This window comes from Acinonyx jubatus, chromosome B4, assembly GCF_027475565.1.
Source record: "Acinonyx jubatus isolate Ajub_Pintada_27869175 chromosome B4, VMU_Ajub_asm_v1.0, whole genome shotgun sequence".
NCBI classification, from domain to species: domain Eukaryota; kingdom Metazoa; phylum Chordata; class Mammalia; order Carnivora; family Felidae; genus Acinonyx; species Acinonyx jubatus.
Window position 1 is genome coordinate 34,318,869 of NC_069387.1, and position 24,676 is coordinate 34,343,544.

A 24,676-nucleotide genomic window follows, 5' to 3' on the forward strand; every position below is an offset into this window, starting at 1 on the left:
GTTTCAGCAAGTCATAATCACTTATCACAGATCACCATAACAATATAATAATATGAAAAATTTTGAAACATTGCAAGAATTACCAAAATGTGACGCAGAGACATGATGTGAGCAAACGCTGTTGTAAAAATGGCACTGATAGACTTGCTCAAAGCAGGGTGGCCACAAACCTTCAATCTGCAGAAAATGCATTATCTGGGGGCACCTGGGTGGCTCAGGTGGTTGTGTCTGACTCTTGATATTGGCTCAGGTCGTGATCTTGCAGTTGTGGGATCAAGTGTTGCGTCAGGCTCTGTGCTGTCAACACAGAGCTTGGGATCCTCTCTCTCCCTCTCTCTCTCTCTGCCCCTTCTTCGTTTATGCTCTTTCTCTCTCAAAATAAATAAATAAACATTTTATAAAATGTATTATCTGTGAAGTGCAGTAGAATGAGGTATACCTATGTAAGACTTCTGGAAATTGTACCTGTAGGGAGATGGCATACCCTTTTTTGTCTCTTTTTTCCTGATGCCTGGAATATGAACATAATATCTGGGTTTGAGCAGTTATCTTGGACCATGAAGTGGAAGCTGTGCAGTGAAGACAGTAAAGGAGCAAAACAGGAGCCTGGGTAGCTAATCAGTTGATGGAGTCACAATACCAAGCCTCACTGTTCTTTCCCAACTTAGTTTCTATGAAAGAAACAAATTTCTACTTTATTTAAGCCCTACTCTTTGGAGGTTTCTGTTACTTATAGCCAATCCTAGTCCTAACTAACACAAAGTATGTGCGTAGATATGAGCAGGCTTATGCACTCAGGTGTACATACAAATATATGTGAGCAAGTTTATAGGGACAGCAGGAGTATGGATATTCATTCATTTGCCTACTAATATTAATTGAGCACCCATCAAGTGCAAGTTACCACAATATGACCTATGAGGAAGACAAAGGTGAATCAGAGAGGCACCTTGCTCTCAAGGATTTTTCTTAATCGTTTCTGGCTTATGAACTCCTAGAGAATATAAGGAAGACTTACCAATATTTAAACACACACGCACATACACAAATACCCAGAGAGTATTAATTACAATAGCCATATCGGAACCTTCCAGATATACGTGTTCTGTCACCTTTCCTGAAACAAACCAGGCTACTTCTGATTCCTGCCAGGGATGGCTCAAGTTTCATGGAGTTCAGTGCACAGGTGGGGAAGATGGAAAGCAAAGCAGATCCAGATACAGAACACAGTGACCCAGGTTGCAAAACCTCTGGAGATGGAATAGCAGTGATTATGATATAATTGTGATCATCAAGTGTATTAGTTACCTCTTGCTGTGCAATAAATTACCCCCAAACTTACTGGCTTAAACAACAAACACTTATTATTTCCTAGTTTTTGAGGGTTAGAAATTCAAGAGTGACTTGGCTGGGTAGTTTTGTCTTACAGTTGTTTATGAGGTTTTGGCCAAGATGTCCATGAGGGTTGGAGGACCTGCCTGAAAGATGGCTTTCTTCACATGACTATTGGTGGGGGGGCTTCAGGTTTTTATCCTGTGGGCCTTTCCAGAGAGTTGGCTTGAGTGTCTTTAAGTGTATTTGAGTGTCTTTAAGTGTATTTGACTTCCTTAGAATGAATGAGCCAAACAAGAAAAAGGTAGAAAAGCCACAGTATCTTTTAGGGCCTAGCCTTGGCAATCACAGTGTTACTTCACAGTGTTACTTCTACTTCATTTTTAAAATTTATTTATTTATTAATTACTTATATTTATGCATGCTTCATTTTATTTATTAAATATGCATTAAGTCCGGGGCACCTGGGTGGCTCAGTCAGCTAAGTGTCCGACTTCAGCTCAGGTCATGATCTCACACTCCGTGAGTTTGAGCCCCGAGTAGGGCTCTGTGCTGTCAGTTCAGAGCCTGGAGCCTGCTTCGGATTCTGTGTCTTCCTCTCTCTTCTCCTCCCCCACTCATGCTCTGTCTCTATCAAAAAATGAATAAACGTTAAAAAAATTTTAAAAAAATATGCATTAAGTCCAGCCCATACTCAATAGGAGGGGAATAAACACCTTTTTAGAAGAGGATTGTCAAATAAATTGTGGACATATTTTAAAATCATTACACCAAGAAATCTTGTACCTGCTAAAGCAGTTTCTAGGTAGTTTGATAGCAGGAAGAGATTAGGAACATTTCAATCTTGGAAAGCCACATACCCTGGCAGAGTTTATGAGTTGGGCTATGATAGGTTTAGTTAATGTGAATCAGTCTGTCAGATCCTGCTCAGTTGCACCTGAACTGACAAAATTAAGATCTTGGCCTTCAAAGTTGAAGATCAGAGGATATTGCCAACTAATCTCTGAGTTAGCACAGTCTCTGTCCATCCCTGACGCCCCCCTTGTTTCCTCTTACCTAACGCTAAATATATTGTGGACTCAGCCATTCTTGGTGTAACTATACCCAGGGGACAGATCAAAGGTCTAAAAGGGGGCATCTTACACATTTCAAATGGTACAAACAGCTGTGCTCAAAAGCAAAGGTGTTCGCTTAGTTATCTGACCCTCTTTTGGGACAGTTATTTTCTCCCTTGTATTCTAGTCCTGATTCAACCTCCCTACAAAGTGTAAGTTTGCAGGATTATTTATGCATATAGTCTCCCCAGGAATTAGCACACAGCCGGGCAGGAAGGAGGACCATAGCGAATATTTACTGAAAGACTACAAGAATGAATAATTGGTATCCTACAAGAATTCCTTGATTGGTGTTCAGGGAACTTGAACATCAAAAGAAAACTTTGCCTCTCCCTCCCCCTTGCAAATAAGGATTGATTCCCTCCACACAGTTTCTTTTCTCTCATAAAGTCACCGAAGGTTGAGGGAGCTGGGACTTCAGTCTGAAACGCAGGTTCCAGGAAGTCCGCAGGTACATAGGCCGTGCATACTGGCCTGTCACCCCAAGTGTCCGTCTACTAAGGGCCAGACTTGGCCTGCGCCTCTTTGCTCCAACAGAACCCCCACCACGGCTCGTCGGGCAAGAACTTTCTGCACCTGGTTGAGTCCCGGCCCCTGTTTCTGCCGCTGCCCCTGGCCTGCCCCGCCCCGCTCGTGCTCAACCCCGTGCCCAGCTTGACTCAGAACTCAGTCACACCCCTAGCCCCAACGGGCTCGCGCCTCACCGGGCCTCCAGACACGGACACGAGACTACAACTCCCGAGATGTCTCGGGCACCGATCGGCCCGAGAGCTCCCCGGCCGCTGATTGGCTGCGCAGCGGGGACGTGGGCGGGGACGGCCGCGGGCCGTGGCGACTGTCTGCACGTGCGCGCGACGGGCGGCCGGATGGCTGTGCTCCGCAGCCTGGCGGCGGTCGGTGCGGTGCCGGGGCTCTGGTGGGGGGCGGCGCGCGCGGCGGCGGGGCTCCGGGGCCGCTGCCCCAGAAGAGGTTACGCCGCGGACTCCGCACAGGTGAGAAAATCCAGGTTCCCACCGAGCAGGTCCTCAGGGCTGGGGATGGGGCCGGAGCCGCCGGGAGGGAGGGAGGGGCCGGGCCACTCCGGCATCCCCGGCCTCCTGGGAAATGGCTTTTACTAGGCCACTGACCTCGGTGCGCTTCGTTCTTTCCCAGAGCACGAGTGTCCCTAGCGCGTCCCGCCTCCCCCTCAGTCAGGCGATTTGCCGTGCCTTCGGCCTGAAAGAAAAGTTACTCCAGCTAGAGAATGAACAAAACAAACCCAAAACGCGCACCAGGATTGTTTCTTGGCCGTTCGCTGCTTTCGTCTCCAAAGTTACTCCGCAATTTCTGTGTTTCTGTTTTCCTGGTCAGAGTGTGATTCTTGCATTTACTCTGTGATTTTTCAGGATGAGAATCTTTCGGTTTTGATATTTCAGCTACATTTGAAAGAGATTTGGGGACTCGCGATAGACTCCCCTCTGGGATCCGCGCCTATGTAAACGGACAGCCCAGAGATAAATGTGGGTTTTGTGCGACTTTTTTACTTTGGTTCCATTCGCTTGTGGGCCGTGCTTATAATGAGCCTCTGTTACATGCAGAATGTAGGGGAAGCTCTGAGGGGCTAGAGGAAGAGAACTGGTGCAGGGTCTCCAATTTGTCCCGGTGCTTAAGTGATAATTCCACAACTTTGGAGGTAGATATAACCCTGCAGTAAGGAAGCTGAAGCTTGGAGCTTGGAGTCAAGTTTTTAAGTACTTTTCTTTGTAAGGTCAAACAGCTGGTGGACAACTGTGCCAGGACCCTAATAAGGCAGGTAGTCAGATCTGGCACCCTCACTTCCCCCTGGGCCATTTGTCTTTTTTTTTTTTTTTTTTTTTTAAGAGGATCACTTCGTTTTCTAAAATCACAATTTCTATGTGTAATGATGATAATATACATTTATGTAGTGCTTTCACGGTAACCCTTTGATAATTTTAAATACTTATTTTTAAAAACAGCACTTTGTGCCACACACTTCACAATTACTAATATATACAATTTTTATGACAACTCTATGAGGTAAGTACTGTTATTCCATTTTACAGATGGAGGGACTGAAGCACAGAGAGGTTAAGCAACTTTCCCAAGGGTGTACAGCTGGTAAGTGGTAGAATCCGGAATCCAGGGCAGTATGGTGCCAGAGTCCTAGCTCCTAACAGCTATGTTATCACTGTTCTCATTTTTGCATATGGAGCAGCTAAGATTCAAAGAAGTTAAGTGACTTGACTAGTGCCACAGAGCTAAAAGTGGCCATGCTGGAAGCATGGAATGAGACTATTTTGGTAAAAGGACTTTTTGTCTTATAACGATTGTATTGACTCTAGCGTCTTTGCAGGTGATATTTCCAAGTGACTTTCTGATAGAGTAGAAAAAGGGAAGAAAGGCATGTACCATCAGCATTTCAGAGTACTAGCTTTAGAATTGAATCCTGCCTATACTGTTTACTAAATGACTTAAGGCAAATTACTTAGCTTCCTAAGCTTCAATTTCTCCATCTATGTATTGAGGATATTACTTACCATGCAGTGTTTTTGTAAGAATATCTGTAGGGTATTTTCTCTGATATATGTAGGGTACTTTGCACAATGACTGGCAGATAGTAAGTTCTCTTAAATGTGGAAGTGATTGGAGTAGACAGTAAAGTAGACAGTTCTAATGCTGTTGTTGAAAACATACCAAACCAATTCCAGGTTAGAAGCAGAAATACAAAGGAACATCTTAGTGGTCCCTTCACTTCAAACTAATCTTAAAACCACACATTTTGGGGCACCTGGGTAGCTCAGTTGGTTAAGTGTCTTGACTTCGGCTTAGGTCATGATCTTGGGGCCGGTGAGTTTGAGTCCTGCATCAGACTCTGACAGCTCAGATTCAGGATTCCATGCCCCTCCCCTTTCTCTGTCTGTCTGTCTGTCTCTCTCTCAAAAATAAACATTAAAAATAAAACCCAAACCTAAACCATACATTTTATCAGTGCCACAGATAAGAACTTTAGGATTTGGCCTAATACCCAGGACTAGTTAAAAACAAAAGATAACAAAAACAAGTGATAGCAGAAGAAAAATCAGAACACAGATACAGAAGAGAATGAAAAGAAAAATGAAAAAAAAAAAAAAAAGAAAGGTCTCTTTCTATATAGATAACTTCATTTAAAGAACTTAATAAACTTTATTTTTTAGAAAAGTTTTAGGTTTACAGAAAAATTGAACAGAAACTGTAGAGGAATCCTATATATATTCCCCCTTCCCCCAGTTTCCTGTGTTACTAATATCTGGGTGTTAATGTGGCACATTTGTTACAATTGTACCTTCACTTTCTTGTTACTGAGTGCTTGGTTTCTCTGTATACATTCATCTAAGGGTTGGAGGTGTATGATTACTCATTTACATAGTTAGAGATGAGGGAGCCTTAAAGACATTGCTAAATTGTCCTGAAAAAGGTTTTCGGTAGCAGGGTCTGTGGATTCTTATTTCTAAGAGAGCAACTTTTGTGGCTATTTAGGATATGGGCATTAAAACTATGTATGGTTAAATTTTGTAGCCATCAGCACAAATGAGACATTTTATTTTTTTTTAACTATGTAAGTTTTCAAAAATCCAAAACCAATAATATGAACCCATATAACCATCTCCCAGATTTAGCAGTTAATGACAGTTTGCCACACTTGCTTTGTTTATGTTCCTCCCCTCTCTTTTTTTCCAGTGTTAAGCTTTTATTTTTTTATTTTTTGTTTTTTCCAGCTGTAAGATTTTAAAATGAATTGCTGATTTCTTATCACTTTACCCTCAGATTCTTCTGTGTGTAGAAATGACATTTAAACATAACTACAATGCTGTCATACCTAACAACATTAGTAATTCCTTAATATAACTTAATATCCTATCCTTTTATTTTAATGTTCATTTTTGAGAGAGAGAGAGAGGGAGGAAGGGGCAGAGCGAGAGGGAGAGGGAGAATCCCAAGCAGGCTCCGCGCTGTCAGTGCAGAGCCCTCTGCAGGGCTTGATCCCACGACTTTGAGATCATGACCTGTGCCGAAATTGAGAGTTGGACACTTAACTGACTGAGCCACCCAGGTGCCCCCTAAACAATTTTTTTTAATTTAAGTAATCTCTTTCCTCAGTGTGGGGCTTGGAGTCATGACCCAAAGGTCAAGAGTCACATGCTCCACCAACTGAGCCAGCCAGGCGTCCAAAGAATGATTTTTTTTTAAAAAAAGGACAACGTTCAGAGTGCCTGATTGGCTCAGTAGGAGGAGCATGTGACTCTTTATCTCAGGGTTGTGTGTTGTAGCCCCATGTTAGGTGTAGAGATTACTAAAAAAAAATAAATAAACTTAAAAAGGACAATGTTCAACTTTATAAGTTCCAAGAAATACATATTGAGAGAGATACCATTATTTTTAAACTTTTAAATTAACAGGACCTTTGATAATTAACAAACTCTTTGATACATATGAAAATTATTATCGGCAAGCATAAAGTGCATTACCAGTGGCTGTGTAAGTTGACACATGTTTTTATTTTTTTACTTTAAGCTTTAAGTTTGTTTATTTATTTTGAGAGAGAGAGAGAGAGAGAGAGAGAGAATGAGCAAGGGAGGGGCAGAGAGAGGGGGACATAGAGGATCTGAAGCAAGGAGAGCCTGATGCGGGACTTGAACCCATGAACTGTGTGTGATATCATGACTTGAGCTGAAGGCCGATGCTGAACCGACTGAGCCACCCAGGTGCCCCATTTTTATTTTATTTTAGTATTTATTTATTTTTGAGAGAGAAAGAGAGCGCATGTGAGTGAGCGCACAAGCAGGGGAGGGGCAGAGAGAGAGAAGGAGACAGAGAATCCAAAGCAGGCTCCAGACTCTAAGCTGTCAGTGCAGAGCCCAATGTGGGGCTCAAACTCATGAACCGTGAGAGATCATGACCTGGGTTGAAGTTGGACGCTTAACCAACTGAGCCATCCAGGTGCCCTGATACATGTTTTTAGAAAACGTTTGTCAATAGGTTACACATCATTAAAATGTTTGTACTCTTTTTTTTTTAAGATGATTTTATTTTATTTTTAAATGTTTATTTATTTTTTAGAGGGGGGAGGGGACAGAGATGGGGACAGAGGATCTGAAGCGAGCTCTGTACTGACAAGAAGCCTGATGTGGGGGCTTGAACTCATGAATTGTGAGATTATGACCTGAGCCAAAGTCAGTCACTCAATTGACTGAGCCACCCAGGAGTCCCACAATGTTTGCATTCTTGACTTTTTTTTTTTTAAGTGTATTTATTTATTTTGAGAGAGAGAACACAAGCAGGGGAGGGGCAGAGAGAGAGAGGATCCCAAGTAGGCTCCATGCCCCAGTGTGGGGCTTGATCCCACAGACTGCGAGATCATGACCTGAGCCGAAATCAAGAGTCAGACACTTAACTGACTGGGCCACCCAGGTGCCCCTGCACTCTTGACTTATTACTCCTACTTTTATGAATCTAGCTTAAGGAAAAACCAGTAATCATGAAGAAGTTCTTTATAACATTATTCATAGTAGCAAAAATGTAGGAAAACGTAAGTATCCAAAATAGGGGGAAATATAATGTTAGTGGAGTATTCACTGAGAATTATGTAGCTAGAAATGATGTTTAGGAGATAGAACTATGTATATTGATATGGAAAGATAAATAAGAGATACCAAAAGGTATCTAAAAAAAAAGGTCAGAAGGAAAAGAAAATAAAATATAATGCCATTGTGTGTTAGTTAACAGATAAGAAGTTATTACTATAGATTTATAAAAAGTTCCTGGAAACATACAAGATAGGAAACAACACTAAGTGGAAGAAGGAGACAAGAAACTTGAGAAATTTTTTATATCATCTATAGCAATTGAATTTTTTTTTTAACTTCGTGTGTGTTGTAATAAAATTGTAAAAGATGATTATGAAGGCTGTTGTAACAGATAAAAATATTTGAATGTCAAGCAAGAAGAACAGGATGTAAAATCGAACATATAAAGTGTTGTTGTAGCTATGTGATAAGCATAAGAATAGAAAAAGAAGAGTCTATGGTCATACCACCCTGAACACACCCAATCTCATCTGAAATCAGAAGCTAAGCAGGGTCAGGCCTGGTTAGTACTTGGATGGGAGAAAACAAAGAGATGAGATTGGTTATGTTAAAGTGCTGGAATGTTTTTGAATTTCTGTATTTTCCACTTAAAAATTCTTTTATATTAATTATGTAAAGATAGTTTTAACCAAATACTTATATCCTTAAAAATACATGACAAGGGACTAATTCATTTTTATAGATGGATTTGCCTTATCAGAAATCCCATGTCCTCATTTTCTTTTTCTTTTTTTTTTTTTAATGTTTATTTATTTTTGATAGAGACAGAGCATGAGCAGGCAAGGGGCAGAGAGAGGGAGACACAGAATCTGAAGCAGCTCCAGGCTCTGAGCTGTCAGCACAGAGCCCGACGCAGGGCTCTAACTCACAAACCACAAGATTATGACCTGAGCTGAAGTCAGATGCTTAACCGATTGAGCCACCCAGGCGCCCTCCATGTCCTCATTTTCTATTCAAAGCTCTAGGTGACCTGGGGATAATGAGGCACACCACTTTGTAAGAGTCTTTTCCTTCTTCCCCTTTGCCTCTTGACTCACGCTGTGGTGATTCTCTTTCCACTGTGCAGAGCGCGCCCACTTTTGGGTTCCTGTTGGACATCGATGGAGTGCTGGTGCGGGGTCACAGAGTGATCCCTGCTGCTCTGGAAGCATTCCGTAGGCTGGTGAACTCTCATGGGCAGCTGCGGGTGCCCGTGGTCTTTGTCACGAATGCTGGGAACATCTTACAACAGAGCAAAGCCCAGGAGCTGTCAGCCCTGCTGGGGTTCAAGGTGAGGCAGGTGGAGACATGGAAGCCCAAAGACGTGGTTCTGGTGGCACCCCCCTTCCAACTCTAAGCTGCCTTTCCTGGGTTCGGGCAGTGTTGCATAGCCCTCGGGCATGGCCAGTTGGGTCAGTACTAGAAAATAACTTGAAGTTCAAGCTTAGACTCATGAGTAGAGCCTCATCAGCATGGGCATTTTTTTATATATCATTATGCGTTGAGCACAAAAATCCTGCCCATGGATTAGATAGTTTCAGTCTGCTGTCTTTATATCCATTTCTTTTCTAGGCACCAGGATTGTCTGTTTTGGATTGTCAGCCCCTGGAAAGCAAGGGTCACATTTTCCTAAATCTCTGTATACCAGGTGGCACTCTTGTTTCTCATAAATAAGTTGTACACAACTGAATGAACACTGTCCCCCAAAAGCAGTCCCTTTTTGCCCATTTGGAGCTCCACTTGGTATATCAACATTGACACATCCTTCTTTGTTAAGGGTGGATTTAGTTTTTGGAAACAGCCCTTTGGAACCAAAAGAATAAATAAAGTGGCTGATTGACTGGGTTCAACATTGCTTGGGGGTGAATGCAGACCAAAAGAGTACAACTGGTTCCCTTCTGTGCCTTCCAGAGAGGGTTCCAAAAACATTGTGAATATTGGCTGCATTGTTGGAGTTTGTATTATATAAATGTTAAAAAGTTAAGTCTTTAAGTAGAACTGAAAACAGAAAGTCAAAGTCAGAGACATATTTCTGTGACAATGACAAAGAACATGCACATAAACCCTGTGGTCTCCAGTTGGAGGAACTGAGAACAGGTTTGGTGAGTGGTCAGAACCCACGACTAATGGCATTTCCTGCTTGTTTGTTTTTTGTGGCAAGAGCCGAAGTAGGTTCTTTTCACACCTGTTTGGGTAGTGTCTAGAAGTGTCCAGGTGCCAGAAAAGGCTGCCCCCACCTTTTTTCTGCACAGATTTTTTTCCTTTCTAAGTGAAAGAAGCCACCTATCTCCCCATTATTTTCAACTGTTGTGTCACCTCTGCTGTCCTCTGTCTTTGGCTCTCTGTACAGGTGGAGCCAGACCAAGTCATTCTCTCTCACAGCCCCATGAAGCTCTTCTCCCAATATCACAACAAGCGGATGCTGGTGTCTGGGCAGGGGCCCCTGGTGGAAAATGCCCGAGTGTATCCTTTTGGTGATTCTTGCTCTGGCTGAAGAGGAGAGGACAGGACTGGAGTTTTCCTTCCATGGCTGAGGGGGGACCATAGTGAGGTGTTCTGACTGCATGGTGCCAGAGCTTATGGGATATGTGGTAGGCTCTGGAGGGAGGGAGGATGGCTCCCAGGTATGGCCGGTCCTGGTTCCTGATAGTTTCCAAAAGCCAGCCCACTGAATTGGAATCTACTGGGGAGCTTAAAATACAGGTTCTTGGGGGCACTTGGGTGGCTCACTTGGTTAAGTGCCTGATTTTGGCTCAGGTCATGATCTCACAGTTTATGGGTTCAAGCCCCGCATCAGGCTGTATGCTGACAGCTCAGAGCCTGGAGCCTGCTTCTCGGATTCTGTGTCTCCCTTCCCTCTCTCTCTCTGCGCCTCCCCTGCTCATGCTTTCTTTCTCTCAAAAATGAATAAACTTAAAAAATATATATATAGATTCTTGGTTTACTAGGTCTGAGATTAAAAATCAGCAATCTGTATGTTAAAAGAGAAAACTAATTAGGTTTGGGAACGACTGCTCTAGCATTGTTCTTTGGGGTGCTCAATCAACTTATCAACTAATATCTACAGTGAACCTTTTGGGTGTGTGTACACTCAAGAGGCAGAAGACTTGGTCCCTGCACTCAAGCAGCTTATTCATTTGCTTATTTTGTGAACCTGTGTTGAGCACTTCCTCTGTACCAGCCCTGTGCTGTGTGCTCTGCAGGGGCAGGGAGACCAAGAGAAGCACATGGGGCTGTGTCTTCCTCAAAAGGTTCATGCTTGAGGAGGTAGGAGTAGCACACCCAGAAAGGATGCAGGAGTGTTTAAGATGATACATGATTGAAGACCAAGGAGTGCAGTACAGGTTCTGAGAGTCACAGGTGTTGGGAAGGGAGGATCTGGGAGTGGGAATGACTGGTGGCTTCATGGAGGGATGTGGCTGTGCCACGGGAGATGGTTATGGTTTTCCATGCAGGGAAGGAGGTAAGGATGCTGAAGAGAGCAGGGAAGACATGGATCCCCAAAGCAGGAGATTGGATTGGGACAGGGTGGGGAATGAGAAGAGGAAGAGTGGTGTCTCGGAAAGGAAACCTCAGAAGTAAGGGCAAGAGGCCAGCGAACTTACTTATGTGGGCAGGAGAGTCATTGCAGGTGTTGTTGCTGTTAGGGTGATCTAATGGAAGCATTTTTGAGAGATTCATTTTGAAAGTAATCTGAAACCATGCCCAGTTAAGATTTTAAGTGGGAATTGAGGGCAAGAAAATGGAGGCAGGTCTTGGAGACGTGAGGTTGGTTGGCACTGGCATTCCACTCTTCGTGGCCTCCCCAAACTGTCTGAATCTGGCTTCTCCTCAAGAGTTAGCTCACGTCTGACTTCTCTAGACTCTGTCCAGCTACCAGCCCGCTGAGGAGTCTCCTCTTTTGAACTCAACACGTGTGGCAGCACTGTTCACAGAGTGCTGGTTTAAATGGGCCCTGGGCATGTAGTGAGCTTGAGGCCAGAGATTCTTGTGTGCTTCTGTGCCCTGGTAGTGCCCAGCATAGGACCTGGCACCAGAGTGTGCCCAGTGACCACCGATGCATTCAATGATGGTGTGCATACATGCTCTGCCTGTGCAGTCATGGCTTGTCCTCCAGGATTGCCATGAGCCTTGCGGGGCTGTGTCTGGGCTCTCACTGGTTTACTCCTATCTGGGGATTGGGTGGACTAGTTTGGTTGGGACTGTGTTGGTTCCCCTCACCTTAGAGGCATCTCCCAGAAGTGTCCAGCTTTGCTTTCCTAATCTTGCTGTAGACTGGGCTTTGAGAATGTGGTTACTGTGGATGAGCTGCGAATGGCCTTTCCTGTGCTTGACATGGTGGATCTCCAGCGGCGGCCAAAGACCACGGTAATAATGAGCATGCTCCTGGGTGTCTTGTGTTTAGTTTTGTCCTCTTATTCCCCACATGGGTTCTTCTTACCAGCCTTGCAACCCCTCCCACTAAGAACTTCATCTTATCCATCTTGGAGAGGCATATCTGGCCAAGGATTTTGTTCCCCAGATACACAAGGATGGCCCAGAAGAGCAACTGGCTCCTAAGGGCTTTCCTTTCTGCATCATTTGTAATTAGCTGAGAATCCCTTTCAAAGCCTTAGCATTTCCAGTGAGGAGTTTTATATTTTACAAACTGGCTTTTTGAGTGTTGCTTGGGAGAATCATTAACCTTTGTGAAATTAATCATTGCTGCTACTTTATACTGAAGCTTGCTGTGGAAAGTTGTCCTTATGAGAAACAGCTTGCTTTTAAAAGTAACCAGCAATTCTGAGTATGTCCATATTCCTTGTGGGTTTGGCTCTTATTTGAACCACTGGTTTGACTTGTTATCTCTTCTGATCACTAGTTACGGAGCCTCTCGTTGATCTTTTAGAGTATGACTGCCCGCCCTTGATGGCCTTTGGCCCCCCTTTCTCATGTGAACTCTATGTCATATGGCCTACAGTTTAAGTCAAACCACTGTCAAAATATGGAAAAATGTAGTTATAAACAAACAAGCTTAACTTTTGTTTATGTAGCCTTAGTCCTTTCTCTGGAACTTTCTGATTGAATAGAGCACTTCATTGCCTTTGAAAGCTTTCTTCTAGGACCATGCAAATTATGTGGAGAACTCGAATGTCACAGTTGGAACAGATCTTAGAGCAGCTCAGAGACTGAGCCCCGTGCAGAGGAAAGGACCTGCCCCAGGTCACATAGTTGATTAGTAGTAGTGCCAGGACTAATAGTCTAGAAAAGGAACGGACTCCAGGAGATTGGTAAACTGAAGACTCCTGCCTCCTCATCTCATGTTGAGAGAAATGGTCCATCATGACCTGATGGCCTCCCTTTTCTCCATAGGCTTACCTTCATTTGAGCTACCTGATTCTAGACTCTTGCTTGGCTTATAACTTACCTCCTGTCCTGAAGAAGGACAGCTGACTAGCCCTTCCTCCTGGGAGACTTTCATATGTGGGTTCCCTCAGACTGTTCTGTGGTAGCCCTGCTCTTTCTCTCTTTACTTTTCTTTGTAAATTTTCTTCCTCAGTCCTATCTGGCTTCTCCTTGGCTTGGACTAGGCCTGGGGGTGGTCTTTGATCTGTCTAAAGTGTGTCTTTCCTCCTGCTACCCCTTGAAACTGGTGGTGTGGCTGTCTGGTAGTGGACTGCGACTGTGGCATTAATGGGCCTATTCTTTGTCTCTTGGCAGCCCCTTCTAAGGAACGACTTCCCTGCCATTGAAGGTAATGAGGTCCTCTGCTGGGATGGATAGGCGTGGCTCTGGGTGCTTCTCCTTTTGGCCCTCCAGGCTGTCCTAGTGCCGCTCTGTGCCTACAGACTGGTAGGGTTGCTAGGGGCGTTGGATGTCAGGTCGTCTGGGTTCTAGTCTCAGATCTGCCACTTACTACCTCTGAGACATTTGTTTTTAATCTTTCCTTCCCCATGTCACTTGCCTTAGTATTCCAGAAAAATTGTAAGTGTAGAAAATCTTAGCATGGAAAGGCCCCCAGAGGTTATCTAAACCAGCGTTTCACAGCTCCATTAAACCCAGTTCTCCCTTGTATAACAAAAATACCATAATGTCCTCTTTACGACTCTGCAGTGAAGTTCACTGATACTGTATATTAATTGAATACATACTGAATAATACTGTATATTAAAAATTAACTAGTTCAACATAAGCCCTATTTATGTATATATGTATGTATGTATGTATGTATGTATGTATTTTGAGAGAGAGTGCGTGAGTCGGGGAGGGGCAGAGAGAGGGAGAGAGAGAGAGAATCCCAAGCAGGCTCCGCACCATCAGTGCAGAGCCCAATGCGTGGCTTGAGACCACGAACCATGAGATCATGACCTGAACCAAAGTCAGACACTTAACTGACTGAACCACCTAGCTGCCCCTAAAGCCCTAATTGTAAGAGGGAGAGATAAAACAAACATTTTTTAGTAAGGTAATATGTACTTCAACATGTAAATGATTATTCAAGAAGACATAATAAAGTAGTGAAATAATAATACAAAACATGGAATCACCATGAATGTTACAGCTACAAATGCAGCCTGATATAAGTGTGATAGGTGTGATATAGGTGTGTTTTATCTGTGACTCAGAAATTAGGGGCAGCATTGTCATTGGTGAAGTGATTTTCCAAAATAGGGAACAGCTATTGGTAAAGTTTTGGAAAGATAAAGTGCAGTCTTTTCTTGACTTACATGATAGTTGCATTTTTGGAAAATGAGTGTATGTGAAAACTCTACCAAAAAATACTTTATGTTTACATGTAGAATTAAATTAGGGCTTAAGCTCAATTAATTATAAATAGGTTTTTCACCTTTGTGAATGTCAGATGGAACACTCAAATGTTAATAGGGGCCAGTTTTTGATTGTTTAGTAGGAGTGTCCTGAGCATCTAGCATTCTTGGCCCCCTCCCATGATCCCTTGCCATGATCATTACAATTAAAATACATCCTCCAGGGGTGTCTGGGTGACCTAGTCAGTTAAGAAACCAACTTCTTCTGCTCAGGTCATGATCTTACAGTTCGTGGGTTTGAGCCCCGTGTTGGGCTCTGTGCTCACAGCTCAGAGCCTGGAGCCTGCTTCGGGTTCTGCGTCTCCCTCTCTCTCTGCTTTTCCCCCACTCGCTTGCTCTCTCTCTCTCTCTCTCTCTCTTTCAAAAATAATAAATAAACATAAAAAATAAAATACACCCTCCAGTTTCTAGAACACCTCCCTAGGGGGCAGTACTTCCCCCTTGAGACCACTGGTTTTGTTCAGTCGCTGGCCTTGTAGCTTATATTGGCAGCTACCATTTGCTAAGTGCTGTGTGTCCAGCATGGGTTAAGTGCTTTATTACATCATTTTTATCCTAAACAATAGTAGGTATTGTTATTACATACTTGGGAAGGCCGAGGCTTAGAGAAGGTAAATAACTTGCCCACATTCACAAAGGAAAATTAACAGGGACTTGGAATGCAGGTCTGTGTCACTCTGGATCCCCCTGTCCTAGCTGTTAGGTTTACAGGCCTCTGGGGCTCAGAGACAAGTGGCTGAGGAAGATGAGCCCTTTGCCAGGTACTTGTGAGTGAGGTGGTCAGGAGAGCATTAGTCCATCGGAGGAAGCAGGCTTGAGACTTGGCTGCTGGTTTCCTTTGTTTTCACCTCTTCTGTGAAGTACTGGCGAATACAAGTGAAAGTGGGAGCCCTTAGGAAGTGCCTTCCTGGGTCCTGGGCTTTGTTCACCTTGGTGAATGGGTGAGTGGCTCTTTGAAGGCTGGTTCTGGGAACTGTGCCCTTGCAGGGGTGTATACTGTGGAGGAAGAGCTTGTGGTTGGGTGGTGCCAGCTGGCATCAGCTGGCCTTCTAAGGGCCTTCCTCCTGCCAGCCACAGAGGGCAGGCAGAGTGCCCTGCAACCCTCACCTCCATGCCTTTACTCTTTAAAGGGGTACTCCTCCTTGGGGAGCCAATCCGCTGGGAGACCAGCCTGCAGCTGATCATGGATGTCCTTCTCAGCAATGGGAACCCTGGGACTGGTCTGGCAACATTCCCCTATCCCCATCTTCCTGTCCTGGCCAGCAACATGGATCTCCTTTGGATGGCTGAAGCCAGGATGCCCAGGTGAGGACACAGAGTCTCTGGGTTTGACTGTGGTGGCCACTGCCATCTGTTGCCTGGGTGGTCCTACTGACAGTTTCCTACCATCTGGGCGGTCAGTACTCTGGGCGGTCAGACCCCTGCCTGAGTAGAACCCATATTTGTCACAGAAACTTAATCTTCTGGGAGGATTTTCAATGGGTCACTTCTAATTATTAAATGAAAAGTATAGCTTACAGAACATTGAAGATATGTTGAGATGATCTTTAACGCATGATCTTTGCCCTCCAGAATCTTAACAGAACATGTTATTTTTTTTAAGATTTTTATTTTTTTTAAGTTTATATATTTTATTTTCAGAGGGAGAGAGAATCCCTAGCAGGCTCTGCACTGTGAGCCCAGAGCCTGATGTGGGGCTTGAACTCACGAACTGTGAAATCATGACCTGAGCCAAAATCAAGTCGGATACTTAACCGACTGAGCAACCCAAGTACCCCTTTTTTAAGATTTTTTATTTTTTAAAGTAATCGCTATCCCCAACGTGAGGCTTGAGCTCATGACTCCTAGACCAAGAGTTGTGCACTCCACCGACTGAGCCAGCTGGGCTCCTCCAGAACATGCTGTGTTTGCCTATGGAGCCCAAATGATGGATGACTTCTGAGGCCAGCAGTACAGCTGCTCCTTGCATTGTCCCTGTAGCACGAGTTCTTTGTTGTTTCTTTCTGCCCTTAAGATGTAGGGCGGGGTATGCAATAATTATTCTGATGATTGTGTAGGCCAGAGAGCTTGAGACCCAGTGGGTAAGTGACTTTCTCAAAGGCACATTGATATTGAGCAGGCCCATGTTCTCTCCTCAGCTGTTTAAACCTCATCTGGCGTGTCCTTTTTGGAGGCTAAGAACGGTCTAGGCAGCGCTTTTCCTAGCCCTTGAGGGCCTTCCTGGAAGGGCAGCTATGGCTATTGTGTACTGTATGGCTGCTCTTAATCTGCAGGCCCAAAGTCTAGAGTTTTCTTTCTCTGCTACTTACTGATTCCCAGTGCACTCTGTGAGTGATCCATCAACAGAGGGCAGCAGGCCCAACACTTGATGCGACTGAAGTCATGTCCCTCATTAACTCCAAAGAGATGAGTGTTACAAGTGTTCCCTTGTTACTTTAAAAGATATATTTCTGCAGGGGCACTTGTGTGGCTCAGTCGGTTAAGCATCCAACTCTTGATTTTGTCTCAGTTCATGATCTCACAATATGAGATCGAGCCCTGCATCGGGGCTCTGAGCTGAGCATGGAGCCTGCTTAGGATTCTCTTTCTGTCTCTCTCTGTCTGCCCCCACTTGTGCTTTCTCTTTCTCTCTCAAAATAAATAAATATTTTATAAAACGTATATTTCTGTATGCTGAGGTTAGATATTTTTTCTGAAGTATTCTTCCTATAGTTAGTGTGTGCTGACACTAGGTGAGAGGGGTTTGGTTATGTAGGCTGGAAGTGAATAGCCAGGGGCAAATTTCAGTTTATAAACTAAATTTGAGATTGATTTTCTTTCTTTTTTTTTTGTTAAGTGTTTTAATTTATTTATTGAAAGAGAGCGTGTGCAAGGGAGGGGCAGAGAGGGAGGGAGAGAGAGAATCCCAAGCAGGTTCTGCACTGTCAGTACAGAGCCCGACGCAGGGCTTGAACTTACAAACTGTGAGATAATGACCTGAGCTGAAACCAAGAGTCGGACACTTAACCGACTAAGCCACCCAGGCACCCTGAGATTAATTTTCATTCAGTAATTTAAAAATTGAAAATAAAATTTGTCACATAAATAAGTGACACTGAAATACAAGTTTATTTGTTTTTTAATTATTTTTAAATTTTCTTTTTTTTTTTTAATATATAATTTATTGTCAAGTTAGCTAACATACAGAGTGTACAGTGTGCTCTTGGCTTTGGGGGTAGATTCCCATGGTTCATTGCTTACATACAACACCCAGTGCTCATCCCAACAAGTGCCTTCCTCAGTGCCCATCACCCATTTTCCCAGCCCCCATCAGCGCTCAGTTTGTTCTCTGTATTTAAGAGTCTCTTATGGTTTGCCTCCCTCTGTAACTTTTTTTTCCCTTTCCCTTCCCCCATGGTGTTCTGTTAACTTTCTCAAGTTCCACATATGAGTGAAAATATATGATATCTGTCTTTCTCTGACTGACTTCTTTCACTTAGCATAATACCCTCTAGTTCCATCCACGTGGTTGCAAATGGCAAAATTTCATTCTTTCTCATTGCCAAGTAGTATTCCATTGTATGGATATACCGCATCTTCTTTATTCATCCGTTGATGGACTTTTGGGCTGTTTCCATACTTTGGGTATTGTTGAAAGTGTTGTTGTAAACATTGGGGTAACATGTGCCCCTATGCACCAGCACTCCTGTATCCTTTGGATAAATTCCTAGTAGTGCTATTGTTAGGTCGTAGGGAATTCTATTTTTAATTTTTTGAGGAACCTTCACACTTTTCCCTAGTGGCTGCACCAGTTTGCATTCCCATCAACAGTGCAAGAGGGTTCTTGTTTCTCCACATCCTTGCCAGCATCTGTTGTTTCCTGAGTTGTTATTTTAGTCACTCTGACTGGTGTGAGGTGGTATCTCAATGTGGTTTTGATTTGTGAAATACAACTTTAATATGTTGGACAGTGTCTGTTAAGATTTGGTTTAGCAGCCAGGGATGAAAACCCAAAACAAAAGTGTCTTAAACAAGATAGAAGTTTCTTTCTTTCTCATGTTAAAGAAGTATGTGGTAAGCAGTCCAGGGCTTGTGTGGAAGTCCCACCTATCTGGGACAGGCTCCCTCTGTCTTCCTGCTGTGCAATCCTTGGCTCTTCACAGCATAATCCAAAATGGCTGCCCGAACTCCAGCCGCCATATCAGCATTCCAGGCAGCAGGAAGGAGTGGGGAAGGATGGAACAATTTTATACTCCCCAATTTTACACTTGCTAATAGTTTAGCCCAGCACTTCTGATTTCATTGACTCTTTGCCTGTAGCTTATTCACATGGCTGCTCACCTCGCTGCAGTGGAGGCAAGGGAGTACTTTTTACATCGGGTCACAATATGGTAAGCTGCAAATTGACACTGAGAAAGAAGGGGAGAATGGCAACCAGTAGTCTCCACAAATTTAAAGCTGAATTTAAACTTCAGTTTGTTGAGTCTTGACTGCTTGGGTTGTAATCCTAGCTCTGCCATGTTGGGCAAGTTACTTAATCTTTATGCCTCAGTCTTCTCACTGTAAATGAGGAGAATGACTGCTCTTTCATGGGGTTATTCTGAGAGGTAAGTGTGATATGCCATCTCTAGTGCTCAACAAATGTTAGTAGATAACAGCAGGTCATAAAAATAGGTAATGTCATTCTTACTAGAAATAAGTTCACTTACCTGTCACCAACAGGGTGCTGGAGTGAAAGGTATAGGGTCCTGCTTAGGGCCTGTGAGGGGAGGCCTGAACTGCTGAGCTCTCTTCTCTGACAGGTTTGGCCATGGCACCTTTTTGCTGTGCCTGGAAACCATTTACCGAAAAATGACGGGCAAAGAGCTGCGATACGAAGGCCTGATGGGCAAACCCAGTGTCCTCACTTACCAGTATGCAGAGGACCTGATCAGGCAGCAGGCGGAGAGGCGGGGCTGGGTGGCCCCCATTCGGAAACTCTATGCTATTGGGTAAGTGCTGCGCCAGCTTCTCATCCCTTTCAAGACTCCCCCTGCTCTTCCTCCATACCTGATCACTCCCTTGTTTCCTTGTATCAAATGCACGCCAGTTCCACAGCTGTCCTTCGCTTTCTTTACCTTGTAACACTGAACTGGGTTTTTTTTTCTCTTTCCTTTTCTGGTATGGCTACCCCTGCCAGTGATAATCCTATGTCTGATGTCTACGGTGCCAACCTGTTCCACAAGTACCTGCAGATGGTGAAGCATGATGGGGCAGAGAAGCAGGGGGCTGGTGGCTTGTGGAGGCAACGACCCTCAGCAACGCAGAGCTGCGCCTCTATCCTGGTGTGCACTGGTGTGTACAATCCCAAGGGTCCAGAGCCTACCCAGCCTGTCCAGGGTGCAGAGGAGGCTCCATTCCACGGGCACCGGGACTTCAGCTTCAGCCCGGGGCTCATGGAGGCATCCCACATCGTGAATGATGTGAACGAGGCGGTGCAGCTGGTTTTCCACAAGGAGGGTTGGATTTTATAGTGAGGGCTGTGCATTGGAGGCAAGGGGGCAGGAGGGGGCCTGGAACATTACGGGAGTCCTGTTGACTAGCTTCTGGCCCAGATCGCTGGGCATCAAGTCAGGGCTGCTTCCTGTGACACTTTCTGCCGCCCCACGGGGTGTTATTAACTGGTCACTTAGAAGAAGACACTGTTTTTCTTCTCCTGCTGGGCAATAGCCACAGAATTGTATCTGGGTAGCATTTTGGGTAGAACAGTCAGGATTTTCTGGGCTCAGTTCCTGTCTGATTCTCCTGGCAGTCTGACCTCAGGCTAGTTCCTTTACCTCTGTGCCTCAGTTTCATCTCTCATTTCAGTAGGGACTTCTGAAAAAAGGGGAAGTGGTAGGAAATAATGTGGAAATTTCTACAGAGCCTTGCCTGCATTGAAGGCACTACTACTACTACTGCGTCACTGCATGCCAGCAAGGTATGTCGCTAACACTAAGATACTGCTTTTTATTGTATTTTAGCTTATTGCCCAGAGACTTCTGGGCTTATTTTTTTTAATTGAAATAATCATAATAAAAATTCATTATGCTGTCTATTGTGAAGTGCTTCTTGGAAGGTACTAGAAAGTCCGGTGGGGGAAGAGTAGTGGGTGAGCAATGTGGGTGATCTTGAAGCAAAGAGATTGGTGCCATTTTGCTCCCATAAGGTGCTGATGTCTCTGCTTTCCTACCTCTGTTCTCCCTCCCACCACCAACCCACCCCCGACCTGCAAAGCCTGGGTCTGTCTAGGAATTAGTTATGCCCAGGCTTTGGTATATACTTGGCAACTTCTCTGATACGGAAAAAAAAGATCTTGCTTATGGTTTGTTCAGAAAGAACAAATCACACAGAATCCTGTGTGATTCTGGAAAGAATGTGTTTCTTATATTCCTTCCTCTACAAGCAATCCAATTTCACTTTCCATGGTCTGTGTTGCCAAATCCCTTGGTCATTTCTTGCCCTTGTGTTACTCCAGCAGTCATTTGCATGTGACACAAAGCTGATGACTCCCTCCCCTCTTCTCAAAATACTCTTTACTTCTCTGATATCTCACTGACTTCCTGACCCTTTTGTTTGGATGCCTGGTAGTAATTCAGAGGGAAAGAAACATAGGAGATTGAGAAGGAGTGGCCAGTGAAATAGAGTCACAAGAGTCTAGGAAGCTGAGTGAACATGTTTCACAAAGGAGGGAGTGATGAGCTGTGCTCACTCTAGAAGTATCAGAGCTTGGCTGTGTCCAAAGCTGAGTGCAGTCTGACCTTACTCCTAGCACCCTGAGCAGCCTGGGTCCTACTCTGGGTCCTGCTGCAGCCCCCGCCCCGTAGACACAGCACTGAAGATAGTAGGCTGAAGGCTTAGACACCCTTGTCTTCTCTCTCATCTCCTACGGCCAGTCCATCAGCACATCCTGCAACTTTGCCTTCAGAATGTACCGAGTGTGAGCATTTTCCAGCCTTCAATGCCTCCCTGCTCCAGACTGTTGGCTCCTCTGGCCTGCGTTGTTGCGGCACACTCCAGTCTGGCCTCCCTGCCTCATCTCCTCCTCCCTCCCCACTGCTTTCCACTCAGTAGCCCAGAAGCAAAATCCTAAGTTTGACCTCTTCTAGGATCAAAACCCTCCATGACTTTTCATCTCAGAGGAAAAGCCCACATTCTTTACTGCAGCACAAATGCCTCTACATGCTGTTCTTTCCCCTTCATGTTGTACTAGCCCTGCTGGCTCCCTTGCCAATCCATCATACCCATTCCTGCCCCCGGGGCTTCTGCACTCATGGTTCCCTCTGCCCTACTTCCACTGTCCACATGGCTCATTCTATCTCTTTCCCCCCTCATCACTTGTTCAGTGTCTGGTGGATATGTCCTCCCAAGAAGACTCCCTTAACTTCCTATAACAAATAGCATTCTTAATTCCTTAATTTTTTCCATAGTCCTTATTACTCGTGACCTATGTCTACTTCCTTTTTTTTTTAAGTTTATTGATTTATTTTGAGAGAGACTGTGCATGCATGCACAAGCGGGGGAGGGGCAGAGAGAGAATCCCAATCAGGCTCCACACTGTCAACACAGAGCCAGTCACAGGGCTCAGACTCATGAACTGTGAGATCGTGAGCTGAGCTGAAGTCGGACACTCAACCAACCGAGCCACCCAGGTGCCCCCAAACATGATTTTCTTTTTTTCTTCTCCTTTGAGGATTATGGCAGAAGTGAAGAGACTAAGGGTCTTGGAGTCAGACAGACCTGGAATCAAATCCTAGCTGTCATTCACTAGCTACATGGCCATGGGCAATTTCCTTCATTTCTCCAAGTTTCCATTTTCTCATCTGTAAAACTGGCATTGGCAGTGTGTATGTCATAAATGAGCTATTTTAAGTGCAGTACTGTATCATTTAGGATTTTGTTCAGCTGCTTATTACAGAAATCTGACTACAGTGGCTTGAGCAAATAGGTGGTTATTTTTCTAAGCGATAGGAAGTTCAGAGTAGGCATTTCAGGCTGGGGAAGAAGCTCAAGGGTGTCATCAAGGACTCAGGTGCTTGGCCTACTATCCTTAGCATGTATGTTTGTCCAATTGCAAGATGGCTCATCCACCTTCCAAGAAGGATGGAGAAAAAGGTGAAGACAAAGCAAGTGGAGCTGGATTCCTTCAAAAGAACTTTCCCAGAGGTTCTACTTTAGGACTTCAGTTCTGTCTGGTTGACTACCGGTGGATCACACAGATGCTGGTAGCTACAAGGAGGCAGGGACAGGGCACAGTGTTGCTCAAATGAAATCCGGGTCTGTCTGTTTGGAAGACTAGTAGAATGGATGTTGAGTAGGCAACTAGTAGTACAACTCCAGTGCCTGGGACCCACAAGCATTTAACTGAGTATTTCTTCAAGTGCCCTGAGCAAGTGGGTAAAGCCCTGGCCTCAGAAGTACCTTGTCTAGCAGTCATCTGATGACGGCATCTGGCTGCATCTGGCTGGCAGTCTTGCTAGATTCCATTTGTACATCGCTTAAGCTTTTCCAAAGCATTGTAAGTTCAACATTGTTCATCCTGTTTTGTTAGAGCCTTCTAAAGCCCCTAATGAAGAGAGAATTTTTACCCTATTTTTCTAAAGGAAGGCACCAAGGCACTATTTTACTTTGATTTCAGAAACATTTATTGATGATCGCCTAGGTGCCAAACACCATTCTAGGTGCCGTAGCAATGACCAGTCATTGGCAACAATACCTGCTCTCGTGGTGCTTTACCTTTCACTGATGATGTGTCCAGTCAGTTAGCAAATGGAGAGGCTGGGTCTGCAGTTCAGTTTCCTGACTCTGAGCCCAGTATTCTTCCTGAGACACACACCAAAGACTCTCCTACCCTTAGCCAGCCTGCTGCCCTTCTCCAAGCATTGTTTTGTATCTTGGAGCAGTTGCTGTTGTGCATACAGCCCATGTGAGCTCTCCTCGGGCCAAATAGGTCAAGCTTACCAAATGGAATGACAGGTGAGTGCAGAAATGAGTTGGAAAATAAAGGCAAGTATGGCTATATGGGGAGGAATCATGCCAGAGTCAAGACTCCCTTGCTCCACATTGAAATGACAGAATGACAGCATCTCTGTGCCTGTCTACCTCTGGCTCTGTCCCTTTGGCTGCCTGTCATTCTGACTGTGTAGTCATTTCTCTCTCTTACTTGTTTGGGTTTCCTGAAGATCTCACAAGCCATTCCAGACTGGGTGCCAAAGAGCAAGTGTATGCAATGGTACTTACTCAAATCTGTGTCAGAGGACAGGGCCAGCCAGCCGCTCAGCTCCAGTGCCAATCTTGTCCCTTAGGGGCTTTGTCTAAACTACAGAACCAAAACTTACAACCAACTGCTTCATTTCCTCAGTCCCAAACTGAATGAAAATACTACTTTTTTGTGTTTCGATGGAGCCAAGTGAATACAAAACAAAAAAGACTTTGTAAGTCAATTTGAACATCAAGTAAGCCACGCACTGTCCGTGCTGAGCCTGATGTAGCGTCCACGCCCACAAACTGTGAGATCATGACCTGAGCTGAATCAAGAGTTGGACACTCAACCGACTAAGCCACCCAGGCACCCCAAGTATTTTTAATAAAAGTATTAAGCTGGAACAAAACTATATCATGAGGGGTTCACACTGAACAGAGAATCACCTTGGGTCTCTTCAAGTCATTACCTTGGAGCCAGAACATAGAGGCACTTCCTTGGTGTTCCCCTTGGTGGCAGCAGCTCCTGGCCTCCTGAGGACACCTCTAGGCTGCCAGAGGCAGGTGCATCGAGCAAGTTGGTAATCAGAACTCCCAGCAGAGTTAGGGTTGCCATAGCAAC

At 44.5% G+C, this 24,676-nt stretch overlaps 1 protein-coding gene across 1 annotated transcript; it reads left to right on the forward strand.

Annotated features, from left to right (window-relative positions):
• Window positions 1-3,175: 3,175 nt before the first annotated feature.
• Window positions 3,176-20,909, forward strand: HDHD5 (haloacid dehalogenase like hydrolase domain containing 5). Its single transcript, XM_027073901.2, has 8 exons — window positions 3,176-3,439; window positions 9,138-9,341; window positions 10,401-10,513; window positions 12,325-12,418; window positions 13,751-13,784; window positions 15,987-16,161; window positions 19,638-19,826; window positions 20,015-20,909. Exons 1-8 carry the CDS (start codon window positions 3,191-3,193, stop codon window positions 20,346-20,348), a joined length of 1,392 nt encoding a protein of 463 aa, XP_026929702.2. The 5' UTR covers window positions 3,176-3,190; the 3' UTR covers window positions 20,349-20,909.
• The last annotated feature ends 3,767 nt before the right edge of the window (window positions 20,910-24,676 follow it).